At 43.2% G+C, this 16,728-nt stretch overlaps 1 protein-coding gene across 1 annotated transcript in view; it reads right to left on the bottom strand.

The window, feature by feature from the left end:
* Positions 1 to 16,728, bottom strand: part of LOC132829035 (uncharacterized) — a 50,816-nt gene that overhangs the window by 20,307 nt on the left and 13,781 nt on the right. The window contains exon 2 of the mRNA XM_060846308.1: positions 14,248 to 14,380. Coding sequence (XP_060702291.1) covers positions 14,248 to 14,363 — 116 coding nt within the window. The 5' untranslated portion in view covers positions 14,364 to 14,380. The remainder of the gene's footprint in view (positions 1 to 14,247; positions 14,381 to 16,728) is intronic.

Genomic DNA, 16,728 nt, shown 5'->3' with positions numbered 1-16,728 from the left:
TATATCACAGTGAGGATTATATTACCGTGAGAAGTTTATCACCGTGATGGTGCAATCACATTGTGGAGTATATCACCGTAAGGAATATATAACAGCAAGGTGTATATTACAGTGAGGAGTATATCACCGTGAGGAGTATATCACAGTGAGGAATATATGACAGTGAAGGATGCTGACACAGGGAGGAGCATATCACAATGAGGTGTATATCATAGCGAGGAGTACATCACCGTGAGGAGTATATCACAGTAAGGAGTATATCACCATGAGGAGTTTATCACAGTGAGGATTATATCACCGTGAGGAGTATATCACAGTGAGGAGTATATCACAGTGAGGGTGCCTTCACAGTGAGAGTGCTATCACAGTGAGGAGAATGTCACAATGAGGAGTATATCACAGTAAGGAGTATATCACTCTGAGGAGTATATCACCATGAGGAGTATATCACCGTGAGGTGTATATGACAGTGAGGAGTGTGTCACAGGGAGGATTATATCAAAGTGAGGATTATATGACAGTGAGGAGTATATCACAGTGAGGAGTATACCACAGTGAGGAGTATATCACAGTGAGGGTGCTTTCACAGTGAGGGTGCTATCACAGTGAGGAGTATGTCACAGGGAGGAGTATATCACAGTAAGGAGTACATCACAGCGAGGAGTATATTACCGTGAGGTGTATATCACAGTGAGGAGTATGTAACAGTGAGGAGTATGTCACAGTGAGGTGTATATCACCGTGAGGAGAATATCATAGTGAGGAGTATATCACCGTGAGGAGTATATCACCGTGAGGAGTATATCACCATGAAGAGTATATCACAGTGAGGAGAATATCACATTGAGGATTATATCACAGTGAGGAGTATATCACAGTGAAAAGTATATCACAGTGAGGAGTATATCACAGTGAGGAGTGTATCACCGTGAGGAGTATATCGCCGTGAGGATTATATCATAGTGAGGATGCTATCACTGTGAGGGTGCTCTAACACTGAGGTGTATATCACCTTGAGGAGCATATCACCGCGAGGATTATATCACAGTGAGGATTATATCACCGTAAGGAGTATATCACCTTGATGGTGCAATCACCATGAGGAGTAGATAACCATGAGAAGTATATCACAGTGAGGTGTATATGACAGTGAGGAGTACATCACAGTGAGGAGTATATCACAGTGAGGATTATGTCACAATGAGGAGTATATCACAGTGAGGAGTATACCAACATGAGGGTATATCACCGTGTGGATTATACCATCTTGAGGGTGCTAGCGCAGTGATAAGTACATCACAGTGAGGATTATATCACCCTGAGGAGTATATCACAGTGAGGATTATATGACTAGGAGGAGTATATCACAGTGAGGTGTATATTACCGTGCGGAGAATATCACAGTGAGGAGTATATCACCATGAGGTATATATCACAGTGAGGAGTATATCGGTGTGTAGATTATATCACAGTGAGGAGTATATCACCGTGAGAAGTATATCACCGTGGTGATGCAATCACATTGAGGAGTATATCACCATGAGGAATATATAACAATGAGGTGTATATCACAGTGAGGAGTATTTCACCGTGAGGAGTACATCAACTTCAGGGTGCTATCACAGTGAGGAGTATATCACAGTGAGGGATACATCACCATGAGGAGAATATCACAGTGAGGATTATATCACAGTGAGGAGTATATCACAGTGAAAGGTATATCATAGTGAGGAATATATCACAGTGAGGAGTATATCACAGTGAGAAGTGTATCCCCGTGAGGAGTATATTGCCGTGAGGATTATATCATAATGGGGATGCTATCACAGTGAGGGTGCTATCACTGTGAGGGTGCTATCACAGTGAGGCGTATATCACCATGAGGAGCATATCACAGTGAGGAGTATATCACCGTGGGCGTATATCTCTGTGAGGATTATATCACAGTGAGGAGTATATCACAGTGAGGAGTATATCACAGTAAGGAGTATATAACCTTGCGGATTATATCACAGTGAGCAGTATATCACTATGAGGAGTACATCACAGTGAAGAGTACATCACCGTACGTTTTATATCACAGTGAGGAGTGTATCACCGTAAGGAGTATATCACCTTGATGGTGCAATCACTGTGAGGAGGAGATCACCGTGAGGAGTATATCAAAATGAGCAGTATACCACAATGAGGGTGCTTTCACAGTGAGAGTGCTATCACAGTGAGGAGTATGTCACAGTGAGGAGTATATCACAGTAAGGAGTATATCACCATGAGGAGAATATCACAGTGAGGATTATATCGCAGTGAGGAGTACATCTCTGTGAGGAGTTTATCACAGTGAGGTGTATATGACAGTGAGGAGTATATGACAGTGAGGAGTATATCACAGTGAGGAGTATGTCACAGTGAGGAGTATATCACAGTGAGGACAATGCCACAGTGAGGTGTATATCACAGTGAGGAGAATATCATAGTGAGGAGTATATCACCGTGAGGAGTATATCACAGTAAGTAGTATATCATCATGAGGAGTATATCACAGTGAGGAGTAATTCACCGTGAGAAGTATATCAACTTCAGGGTGCTATCACATTGAGGAGTATATCACAGTGTGGAGTATATCACCATGAGGAGTATATCACAGTGACGAGTATATCACATGAGGAGTATATCACCGTGAGGAGTATATCACCATTATCGATTATATCACAGTGAGGAGTATAGCATCGTGTGGAGTGTATCACAGTGAGGCGTATATCACCATGAGGAGAATATCACAGTGAAGATTATATCACAGTGAGGAGTATATCACCGTGAGGAGTATATCTCCATGAGGATTATATCACAGTGAACAGTGTTCACAGTGAGGAGTATATCACAGTAGGGAGTATATAACCGTGCGGAGTATATCACAGTGAGGAGTAGATCACCGTGAAGAGTATATTATAGTGAGGAGTATATCACCGTGAGGGGTATATCACAGTGAGGAGTATATCACCATGAGGAGTATATCACAGAGACGAGTATATCACCGTGTGGATTATATCACTGTGAGGAGTGTATCACCGTAAGTCGTATATCACCTTGATGGTGCAATCACAGTGAGGAGTAGTTCACCGTGAGGAGTATATCACAGTGAGGTGTTTATCACAGTGGGGAGTGCAACACAGTGAGGAGTATATCACAGTGAGGAGTATGTCACAGTGAGGGGTATATCACCGTGTAGGTTATATCACAGTGAGGAGTGTATTACTGTGAGAAGTTTATCACCGTGATGGTGCAATCACATTGTGGAGTATATCACCGTAAGGAATATATAACAGCGAGGTGTATATTACAGTGAGGAATATATCACCGTGAGGAGTATATCACAGTGAGGAATATATGACAGTGAAGGATGCTGACACAGGGAGGAGCATATCACAATGAGGTGTACATCATAGCGAGGAGTACATCACCATGAGGAGTATATCACAGTAAGGAGTATATCACCATGAGGAGTTTATCACAGTGAGGATTATATCACAGTGAGGAGTATGTCACCATGAGGAGTATATCACCGTGAGGAGTATATCACAGTGAGGGTGCTTTCACAGTGAGGAGAATGTCACAATGTGGAGTATATCACAGTAAGGAGTATATCACTCTGAGGAGTATATCACCATGAGGAGTATATCACCGTGAGGTGTATATGACAGTGAGGAGTATGTCACAGGGAGGATTATATCAAAGTGAGGATTATATGACAGTGAGGAGTATATCACAGTGTGGAGTATACCACAGTGAGGAGTATATCACAGTGAGGGTGCTTTCACAGTGAGGGTGCTATCACAGTGAGGAGTATGTCACAGGGAGGAATATATCACAGTAAGGAGTACATCACAGCGAGGAGTATATTACCGTGAGGTGTATATCACTGTGAGGTGTATATGACAGTCAGGAGTATGTCACAGTGAGGAGTAGATCACCGTGAGGAGTATATCACAATGAAGAATATATGACAGTGAGGGTGTTGACACAGGGAGGAGCATATCACAATGAGGTGTACATCATACTGTGGAGTACATCACCGTGAGGAGTATAACACCGTGAGGTGTATATGACAGTGAGGAGTATGTCACAGTGAGGAGTATATCACAGTGAGGTGTATATCACAGTGAGGAGTATATCACAGTGAGGGTGCTTTCACAGTGAGAGTGCTATCACAGTGAGGAGAATGTCACAATGAGGAGTATATCACAGTAAGGAGTATATCACTCTGAGGAGTATATCACCATGAGGAGTATATTACCGTGAGGTGTATATGACAGTGAGGAGTATGTCACAGTGAGGATTATATCACAGTGAGGATTATATCACAGTGAGGAGTATATCACCGTGAGTAGTATGTCACAGTGTGGAGTATGTCACAATGAGGAGTATATCACCGCGAGAAGTATATCACCGTGATGGTGCAATCACATTGTGGAGTATATCACCGTGGGGAATATATAACAGTGAGGTATATAACAGTGAGGAGTATATCATCGTGAGGAGTATATCACCGTGAGGGGTATATCACAATGAAGAATATATGACAGTGAGGGTGTTGACACAGGGAGGAGCATATCACAATGAGGTGTACATCATACTGTGGAGTACATCACCGTGAGGAGTATATCACCGTGAGGACTATATCACAGTGAGGAGTATTTCACAGTGAGGGTGCTTTCATAGTGAGAGTGCTATCACAGTGAGGAGTATGTCACAGGGAGGAGTATATCACAGTAAGGAGTACATCACAGAGAGTAGTATATCACCGTGAGGTGTATATCACTGTGAGGTGTATATGACAGTCAGGAGTATGTCACAGTGAGGAGTAGATCACCGTGAGGAGTATATCACAGTGAGGTGTATATCACAGTGAGGAGTACATCACAGTGAGGATTATATCACAGTGTGGAGTATATCACAGTGAGGAGTATATCACCGTGAGGTGTATATGACAGTGAGGAGTATATCACAGTGAGGAGTATATCACAGTGAGGGTGCTATCACAGTGAGGAGTATGTCACATTGAGGAGTATATCACAGTAAGGAGTATTTCACAGTGAGGAGTATATCACCATGAGTAGTATGTCACCGTGAGGAGTATATCACCGCGAGAAGTATATCACCGTGATGGTGCAATCACATTGTGGAGTATATCACCGTGAGGAATATATAACAGTGAGGTATATATAACAGTGAGGAGTATATCATCGTGAGGAGTATATCACCGTGAGGAATATATAACAGTGAGGTATATATAACAGTGAGGAGTATATCATCGTGAGGAGTATATCACCGTGAGGGGTATATCACAGTGAGGAATATATGACAGTGAGGGTGCTGACACAGGGAGGAGCATAGCACAATGAGGTGTACATCATACCGTGGAGTACATCACCGTGAGGAGTATATCACCGTGAGGACTATATCACAGGGAGGAGTATATCACAGTGAGGAGTATATCACAGTGAGGGTGCTATCACAGTGAGAGTGCTATCACAGTGAGGAGTACATCACAGAGAGGTGTATATCACAGTAAGGAGTACATCACAGCGAGGAGTATATCACCGTGAGGTGTATATAACTGTGAGGTGTATATGACAGTAAGGAGTGTGTCACAGTGAGGAGTAGATCACCGTGAGGAGTATATCACAGTGAGGTGTATATCACAGTGAGGAGTATATTACCGTGAGGTGTATATGACAGTGAGGAGTATGTCACAGTGAGGATTATATCACAGTGAGGATTATATCACAGTGAGGGGTATATCACCGTGAGTAGTATGTCACAGTGAGGAGTATGTCACAATGAGGAGTATATTACCGTGAGGTGTATATGACAGTGAGGAGTATGTCACAGTGAGGATTATATCACAGTGAGGATTATATCACAGTGAGGAGTATATCACCGTGAGTAGTATGTCACAGTGAGGAGTATGTCACAATGAGGAGTATATCACCGCGAGAAGTATATCACCGTGATGGTGCAATCACATTGTGGAGTATATCACCGTGAGGACTATATCACAGGGAGGAGTATATCACAGTGAGGAGTATATCACAGTGAGAGTGCTATCACAGTGAGAGTGCTATCACAGTGAGGAGTACATCACAGAGAGGTGTATATCACAGTAAGGAGTACATCACAGCGAGGAGTATATCACCGTGAGGTGTATATAACTGTGAGGTGTATATGACAGTAAGGAGTGTGTCACAGTGAGGAGTAGATCACCGTGAGGAGTATATCACAGTGAGGTGTATATCACAGTGAGGAGTATATCACAGTGAGGAGTATATCACAGTGAAGGTGCTATCACAGTGAGGAGTATGTCACATTGAGGAGTATATCACAGTAAGGAGTATTTCACTGTGAGGGGTATATCACCGTGTGGTGTATATGACAGTGAGGATTATATCACAGTGAGGAGTATATCACAGTGAGGAGTATATGACAGTGAGGATTATATCACAGTGAGGAGTATATCACAATGAGGAGTATGTAACAGTGAGGAGTATATCACAGTGAGGAGTATATCACAGTGAGGAGTATATGACAGTGAGAAGTATATCATAGTGAGGATTATATCACAGTGAGGAGTATGTAACAGTGAGGAGTATGTAACAGTGAGGAGTATATCACAGTGAGGAATGTATCACCGTGAGGAGTATATCGCCTTGATGGTGCAATCACCGTGACGAGTAGATAACCGTGAGGAGTATATCGCAGTGAGGTGTATATCACAGTGAGCAGTATATCACAGTGAGGAGCATGTCACAGTGAGGAGTATACCAACATGTGGAGTATATCACCGTGAGGATTATACCACCTTGAGGATGCTATTGCAGTGAGGAGTACATCACAGTGAGGATTATATCACAGTGAGGAGTATATCACAGTGAGTACTATATCACAGTGAGGTGTATATCACAGTGCGGAGAATATCACAGGGAGGATTATATCACCATGAGGTGTATATCACAGTGAGGAATATATCACTGTGTAGATTATATCACAGTGAGGAGTATATCACCGTGAGACGTATATCACCATGGTGGTGCAATCACATTGAGGGGTATATCACCGTGAGGAATACATAACAGTGAGGTGTATAGCACAGTGAGGAGTAGATCACAGTGAGGAGTATATCACAGTGAGGAGTATGACACAGTGAGTTGTATATCACCGTGTAGATTAAATCACAGTAATATACCGTAAGGAGTATATCGCCTTGATGGTGCAATCATCGTGATGAGTATATAACCGTGAGGAGTATATCGCAGTGAGGTGTATATCACAGTGTGCAGTATATCACAGTGAGGAGTATATCACAGTGAGGAGCATGTCACAGTGAGGAGTATACCAACATGAGGAGTATATCACCGTGCAGAGTATATCACAGTGAGGAGTATATCACCATGTGGAGTATATCACAGTGAGGATTATATCACAGTGAGGATTATATCAGAGTGAGGAGTATATCGCCATGAGGAGTATATCACCGTGAGGATTATATCACAGTGAAGAGTATATCACCATGAGGAGTATATCACATTGATGGTGCAATCACAGTGAGGAGTAGTTCACCGTGTAGATTATATCACAGTGAGGAGTATATCACTGTGAGAAGTATATCACCGTGATGGTGCAATCACATTGAGGAGTATATCAGCGTGTGGAATATATAACAGTGAGGTGTACATTACAGTGAGGAGTATATTATAGTGAGGAGCACATCATCGTGAGGAGTATATCACAATATATGACTGTGAGGGTACTGTCACAGGGAGGAGCATATCACAGTGAGGTGTACATTATAGCGAGGAGTACATTACCGTGAGGAGTGTATCACCGTGACAAGTATATCACCGTGAGGATTATATCATAGTGAGGGTGCTATCACTGTGAGGATTATATCACTGTGAGGAATATATCACCATGAGGAATATATCACCATGTGGATTATTTGACAGTGAGGATTATATCACCGTGAGGAGTATATCAACTTCAGAGTGCTAACACAGTGAGGAGTATGTCACAGTGAGGAGTATATCACAGTAAGGAGTATATCACCATGAGGAGTATATCACAGCGAGGATTATATCACAGTGAGGAGTATATCACCATGAGGAGTATATCACCGTGAGGATTATATCACAGTGAGGAGCATATCACAGTGAGGAGTATATCACAATGAAGAGTATATCACCGTGCGGATTATATCACAGTGAGGTGCATATCGCCGTAAGGAGTATATCACCTTGATGGTGCAATCACAGTGAGGAGGAGTTCACTGTGTAGATTATATCACAGTGAGGAGTATATCACCGTGAGAAGTATATCACCGTGAGGAGTATATCACAGTGAGGTGTACATTGTAGCGAGGAGTACATTACCGTGAGGAGTATATCACCGTGACGAGTATATCACTGCGAGAATTATATCATAGTGAGGGTGCTATCACTGTGAGGGTGCGATCACAGTGAGGATGCTATCACAGTGATGAGTATATCACAGTGAGGAATGTATCACAGTAAGGAGTATATCACAGAGAGGAGTATATCACCGTGAGGAGTATATCAACTTATGAGTGCAATGACAGTGAGGAGTATGTCACAGTGAGGAGTATATCACAGTAAGGAGTATATCGCCATGAGGAGTATATCACCATGAGGTGTATATGACAGTGTGGAGTATGTCACAGTGAGGAGTATATCACAGTGATGAGTATATCACCGTGCAGAATATATCACAGAAAGGAGTATATCACCATGAGGAGTATATAACAGTGAGGAGTATATCACAGTGAGGAGTATATCACCGTGAGGAGTATATCACCGTGAGGTGTATATGACAGTGAAGAGTATATCACAGTGAGGAGTATATCACCGTGAGGAGTATATCACCGTGAAGATTATATCACAGTGAGGAGTATACCACAGTGAGAAGTATATCACAGTGACGAGTATATCACCGTGCGGAGTATATCACAGTGAGGAGTATATCACCATGAGGAGTACATCACAGTGAAGTGTATATCACAGTGAGGAGTATATCACAGTGAGGAGTGTTTCACCGTAAGGAGTATATCACCCTGATGGTGCAATCACAGTGAGGAGTAGATAACCGTGAAGAATATATCGCAGTGAGGTGTATATGACAGTGAGGAGTACATCACAGTGAGGATTATATCACCCTACGGAGTACATCCCAATGAGGATTAAATCACAGTGAGGTGTATATCACAGTGCAGAGAATATCACAGGTAGGAGTATATCACCATGAGGTGTATATCACAGTGAGGAGTATATCACTGTGGAGATTATATCACAGTGAGGAGTATATCACCATGAGGAGTATATCACCGTGGTGGTGCAATCACATTGAGGGGTATATCATCGTGAGGAATATATAACAGTGAGGTGTATAGCACAGTGAGGAGTAGATCACATTGAGGAGTATATCACAGTCAACAGTATGTCACAGTGAGTTGTATATCACAGTGAGGAGTATATCACCATGTAGATTAAATCACAGTGAGGAGTATATCACAGTGAGGGGTATGTCACCATGTGGAATATATCACAGTGAGGATTATATCACAGTGAGGAGTATATCACTGTGAGGAGTATATCACCGTGAGGATTATGTCACAGTGAGGAGTATATCACCATGTGGAGTATATCACAGTGAGGATTACATCACAGTGAGGAGTATATCACTGTGTGTAGTAAATCACCGTGAGGATTATATCACAGTGAGGAGTATATCACCATGAGGAGTATATCACAATGAAGAGTATATCACCGTGTGGATTATATCACAGTGAGGAGCGTATCGCCGTAAGGAGTATATCACATTGATGGCGCAATCACAGTGAGGAGTAGATCACTGTGAGGAGTATATCACAGTGAGGTGTATATGACAGTGAGGAGTACATCACAGTGAGGTATATATCACAGTGAGGAGTATATCACCGTGTAGATTATATCACAGTGAGGAGTATATCACAGTAAGGAGTATTTCATCGTGAGGACTATATCACAGTGAAAAGTATGTCACAGTGAGGAGTATATCACATTAAAGAGTTTTTAACCGTGCAGAGTATATCACAGTGAGGAGTATATCACCATGAAGAGTATATCACAGTGAAGAGTATATCACCGTGCGGATTATATCACAGTGAGGAGTGTATCACCGTAAGGAGTATATCACCGTGATGGTGCAATCACAGTGAGAAGTAGATCACTATGAGGAGTATATCACAGTGTGGTGTATATGACAGTGAGGAGTACATCACAGTGTGGAGTATGTCACAGTGAGTTGTATATCACAGTGAGGAGTATATCACCGTGTAGATTAAATTACAGTGAGGAGTATATCTCCGTGAGGATTATATCACAGTGACTAGTATGTCACAGTGAGTAGTATATCACCGTGCAGAGTATATCACAGTGAGGAGTATATCACCATGTGGAGTATATCACAGTGAGCATTATATCACAGTGAGGAGTATATCACCATGAGGAGTATATTACAGTGAGGAGTATAACACCGTGAGAAGTATATCACCGTGGTAGTGCAATCACATTGAGAAGTATATCACCGTGAGGAATATATAACAGTGATGTGTATATCTCAGTGAGGAGTACATCACAGTGAGGAGTATTTCACCGTGAGGAGTATATCATCTTCAATGTGCTATCACAGTGAGGATTATATCACAGTGAGGAGTATATCACCATGAGGAGTATATCAGAGTGAGGATTATATCACAGTGAGGAGCATATCACCGTGTGGATTATAACACAGTTAGGAGTGTATCACCGTAAGGAGTTTATCACCTTGATGGTGCAATCACAGTGAGGAGTAGATAACTGTGAGGAGTATGTCACAGTAAGGTGTACATCACAGTGAGGAGTATACCAACATGAGGAATATGTCACCGTGAGGATTATACCACCTTGAGGGTGCTGTCGCAGTGAGGTGTACATCACAGTGAGGATTATATACAGTGAGGAGTATATCACCGTGAGGGTGAAATCACAGTGAGGTGTATAAAACAGTGAGGAGTATATCACAGTGAAGAGTATATCACAGTGAGGTGTATATCACAGTGAGGAGTATATCTCAGTGAGGAGTATATCACCGTGAGGAGTAGATCACAGTGAGGAGTGTATCACCGTGAGGAGTATTTCACCGTGAGGAGTATATCAACTTCAGGGTGCTATCACAGTGAGGAGTATATCACAGTGAGGAGTATATCACAGAGAGGAATATATCACAGTGAGGAGTATGTCACAGTGAGGGATATATCACAGTGAGGAATATATGACAGTGAGGGTGCAATCACAGTGAGGGTGCTATCGCAGTGTTGAGTATATCACAGTGAGGAGTATATCACCATGATGATTATATCACAGTGAGAATTATATCACAGTGAGGTGTATATCACAGTGAGGAGTATATCTACGTGAGGAGTATATCACAGAGAAGAGTATATCACAGTGAGGATGCTATCACAGTGAGGAGTATATGACAGTGAGGAGTAGATCACCTTGAGGAGTATATCACAGTGAAGAATATATCACAGTGAGGAGTATATCATGTGCGGGTATATCATGGTGAGGTTATAGAGAAACCTGGAATATCTGAATATTGGATTGTCCGACAGAGATCTCGAGGTTCCCATAGAAACCCTCCAACAAACGTGTTTCCAAACATTGATTGTTCCAATGCCTTTTGCTTACAGTGATTCCAAACATTGATTGTTCTAATGCCTTTTGCTTACAGTGATTAAAAGTGATCTCGGCTTTCTGAAACGTTGTCGTGAACACGCGTGGACATCGATAGGAGCCGAGGTACCATCTACAAATAACTGACCTCCCGCCCTCTCTCTCTCTCCCCACACTTTCCCTGGAGTTCTCCACAGGGATGTACCCTAAACCCGCCTTCCCCAAATATTGTCTCTAACAATGTCCTGTACAGGGCAAAGGTGAAACCGGCCAAAATGTTGGTGTGTGTGTGTGTGTGTGTGTGTGTGTGTGCGCGCACTACTTGGAGACTCAGCCACCCACCTCCCCCCAAAGGCAGAAGCAGCAGCCGTCTTGTTGTTGGTGTCCAGTCTAGGTGCCCCGGAGACAGGATGGGTATGGACAGGGTTGGGTGCGAGTGGGGAGGCAGTGTTGAATGGGGTTAGAGGTGCAGGAAGGGGGCAGGCAGTGTTGGATGGGTTTGGGGAGGCAGAGGGTGTTGGAAGGGGGCAGGGGGTGGACAGTGGTGGTGTTGGATGGGGACTGGGGAAGTGCAGGGGGCGGGTGGGGCAGTGTTGGTCTGGGTTGGGGGGTGGAGAGGGTGGACAGGGAGGCGGGGTTGGATAGGGTTGGGGTGCGGGCAGGGGGTGTTGAATGGAGTTGGGGGTGGTGGGCAGAGGGACTCATGCGCCTTGTCTCCTGGACGGGGAGCGGATTTAACAGAAAACTCCAATCCCCAGAGGAAAGGCATTGAGTCAATTGGCCGAGTAATCAATTATCCGAACGAAATAATGCCCGCCCGTCTCGTTCAGATAATCAAGGTTCCCCTGTATATCATTGCAGTGAGGAGTATACCACAATGAGGGGTATATATCAGCGAGGGTATCTCAGAGTGAGGGGTATCTCAGAGTGAGGTTATATCACAGTGTGGCATGTAGCATGGTGAGGGCTATATCACAGTCAGGGGTATATCACAGTGAAGGGTATATCACAGTCGGGAGTATATCACAGTCAGGGGTATATCACAGTCAGGGGTATATCATAGTGAGGAATGTATCACAGTGAGGAGTATATCAAAATGAGGGGGTATATCACATTGAGGGGTATATCACAGTGAGGGGTATATCACCGTGAGGGTACATCACAGTGAGGAGTATATCATGGTGAGGATGATATCACGGTGAGGAGTATTTCACAGAGAGAGGTATATCACAGTGAGGGTACATCTCACTGAGGAGTATATCATGGTGAGGAGTATATCACAGTGAGAGATATATCACAGTGAGGGGTATATCACAGTGAGGAGTACATCACAGTGAGAGGTATATCACAGTGAGAGGTGTATCACAGTGGGGGTATATCACAGTGAGGAGTATATCACAGTGAGGGGTATATCCCAGTGAGAGATATATCACAGTGAGATGTGTATCACAGTGAGGAGTATATCACAGTGAGTTGTATATTACAGTGAGAGGTATATCATCATGAGGAATTTATCACAGTGAGAGGTATATCACAGTGAGAAGTATATCACAGTGAGGAGCATGTCACAGTCAGGGGTATATCACAGTCAGGGGTATATCACAGTGAGGAGTACATCAATGTGAGGGCATATCACAGTGAGGGGTATATCACCATGAGGGTACATCACAGTGAGGAGTATATCGTGGTGAGGAGTATATCACAGTGAGAGGTATATCACAGTGAGGGGTATATCACAGTGAGGAGTATATCACAGTGAGAGGTATATCACAGTGAGAGGTATATCACAGTGAGAGGTGTATCACAGTGAGGGGTATATCACAGTGAGGAGTATATCACATTGAGGGGTATATCCCAGTGAGAGGTGTATCACAGTGAGGAGTATATCACAGTGAGAGGTATATCACAGTGAGGGGTATATCTCAGTGAGGAGTATATCACTGTGAGGAGTATATCACAGTGAGAGGTATATCACAGTGAGGAGTATGTCACAGTCAGGGGTATATCATAGTCAGGAGTATATCACAGTGAGGAGTACATCAATGTGAGGGCATATCACAGTGAGGGTAATATCACAGTGAGGGGTATATCATGGTGAGGAGTATATCACAGTGAGGGGTATATCCCAGTGAGAGGTGTATCACAGTGAGAGGTATATCACAGTGAGAAGTATATCACAGTGAGGAGTATATCACAGTGAGGAGTATATCACCATGAGGAGTATATCACAGTGAGGGGTATATCACAGTGAGGGGTATATCACAGTGAGGAGTATATCACCATGAGGAGTATATCACAGTGAGGGGTATATCACAGTGTAGGGCATATCACAGTGAGGGGTACATCATGGTGAGAGGTGCAGCATGGTGAGGGATATATCAACGTGAGGATATATCACTCTACTGTGCCTTTTATATGGTAAACGTGATCCTGGAATAATTCCCAGGCGCTTCCTGCTATTGACCTCTGTTGTGCCAAGACTCACCTCCGGGTGATGATGCCATAGAACCAGTCTGGCACTGTGCCGCCTCTCATCAGCTTTGCAGCTTGAGTGGTGGTGAACCAGGTGATGGCAGCTTTCCGAGTCATAGTCCTATCCATTGCAATGATTTTGGCTACTGTCAGATCACAAATGGGACAGACCATCAATCTTTCAGGTGACCTAGCCACTTTACCTGTCAGCACAACTGCTCTGCAGTATCCAGCATCACCCCAGCTTTCTGCCCCATGCCCAAGGCCTCACCTCTGCTATACATGGCTCTACCATAACACAAGAGGGTCTAAATCATGTGAGGTGGGGGTTACCTGGGAGACCCTGCCCTTTCAGCTGTGGCCACTCTTTGCTCAGATCATTTCTGTTTTATATGCTCATGGGGTATGGACATTGCCAATTCCGAAATGCCCAGGAGAAGGTGGTGGTGAACTGTGGGTTGACCCACAATGTCATTAGGGAGGGAATTCCAGGATTTTTGACCCAGCGACAGTGAAGGAATGGCAACACATTTCCAAGTCAGGAAGGCGAGTGGTTTGGAGGGAAACTTGAAGGCAGTGGTGTTCCCATGTATCTTCTGTCCTTGTTTTCTGGAAGAAAGAGGTCGTGGGTCTGCAAGGTGCTGTCTGAGGATCTTTGATGAATTTATTAACTGCTGTCTCCTGTCACCTGACCACCTAAACACCCAGGTCCCTCTGCTCCTCTACCTCTTTAGAATTATACCCTCTATTTCATATTGCCTTTTAACATTCTCCCTTCCAAAATTCATCACCTCCTTTATCTTTCTCCCCTTTGGCCCACTCCACCAACTGGTCAAAGTCCTTTTGGAGTTCCACATTGTCCTCTTCACGTTGTACAATTCTTCCAGGTTGAGTCTTCAAACTTTGAAATTATCCCCTACACATCAGATCCAGTCATTGATATATATCAGAAAAAGCAAGAGTCCCAGTACTGACCCCTGGGAAATTCCACTACAAACCTTCCTCCAGCCTAAAACATTTCCAATGACTATTACTTTCAGTTTCCTCTTACTCAGCTTAAATTTTGTATTCATATTTTCACTGTCGCTTTTACACCAGAATCTACTATTTCCTTCACAAATCTGTTGTGTAGTAGTTAACACGAAATTAGGCATTACCTTCATCAATCCTTTCTGTTATCTACTCAAAGAATTCCAGCAAGTTACTTCAATGCCATTTCCCCTTTGGGTTCCCCAAAGCCTGTCTGTCATCTCCAAGGCACAAGTCAGTCCTGATGGAACACTCCGTGAATGGGAGCAACTCCAATACCATCAAGAAGTTTGACACCATCCAGGACAAAACTGTCTGCCGGACTTGCATTGCGTTCACAAACTCCCTCCACCACTGATGCTTAGTAGCAGTGTTTACCGTTTGCAAGATGTACTGCAGAATTTCACCAAAACTCCTTCGGCAGTATCATCTGAACTCAAGATTGTGGCCATCTCAAAGGACGATGGCAGCCGATACATGAAAACGCCACAAACTGCAAGTTCCCCTCCAAGTCACTCACCATCCTGACTTAAAAATATAACACTATCCCTTCAGTGTCACTGGCTCAAAATTTGGAACTCTAGCCCTAAGGGCATTGTGGGTCTCCCTCCAGCACAAAGTCTGCAGCGGTTTAAGAAGGCAATTCACCACCACTTTCTCAAGGCCAGCAAATTTCAGACAATAAATACTGGTCAGCCAGCAGCATCCACATCCACAAGTGAATGAATGAAAACAACTGACCATTTGTGGTCGAACTCTGTACAGAGCACATTGAACAATGGGTCATCTCCCCAATTCCTCAACAAACCTTTGCTGTTGGTCACCAAATTACATTAAAATGATAACGTGCCTTCAGATGTCCATCACTGTCTTAGTGATTGTGACAATAAAATGGCTTTAAGAGGTGTATTTTATCCTGGTTTATTTATGAAGAGAGACAGAGGTGTTGAGTGGTCTAGATCAAAAAATAATGCAGCACAGAAAAGGGCCTTTCAACCCTCCAAACCTGCACTGACACATTTGCCCTAAAACTGTTCCAAGCCAATAAAATAAACAACTTGTGAGGCCTTGGGCTTTGTATTAGGTTGGAACAATAGAAACAGCCTAAAGGAATGGGGTCAATCTCCAAAAGAATTAGGATTTTAGTTTAACATTGGGTGCTGAAGCTGGATGTGGAAGCTGATATTCCTCCCTCTGTTACAGCTAAAAGCTTGACGTCTCTTCCTGCTGCTAGAATTTCATATCTGACAATCTCTATTTTACTGAATTTGCCTTTGCCAAGGGTGTAATATGAGATGTTACCATATTGGAACAGTTGCTGTTTAGCAGTTAAATATATTATTCTGAGAAGTTTTCTAATAGCATTAAAGTAATATCAATTCTTCTTTCTTTAGTATTGTATTTTAACTGTAGGGTAAGATTTCAAGTTGGTGGTTTGACCAATTGAATTGCATCTGGAACACAA

Source organism: Hemiscyllium ocellatum, chromosome 28 (assembly GCF_020745735.1).
Source record: "Hemiscyllium ocellatum isolate sHemOce1 chromosome 28, sHemOce1.pat.X.cur, whole genome shotgun sequence".
Classification (NCBI taxonomy): Eukaryota; Metazoa; Chordata; class Chondrichthyes; order Orectolobiformes; family Hemiscylliidae; genus Hemiscyllium; species Hemiscyllium ocellatum.
Note: the sequence above shows the minus strand (reverse complement) of the source record. Positions and strands in the feature narration are given on the sequence as shown.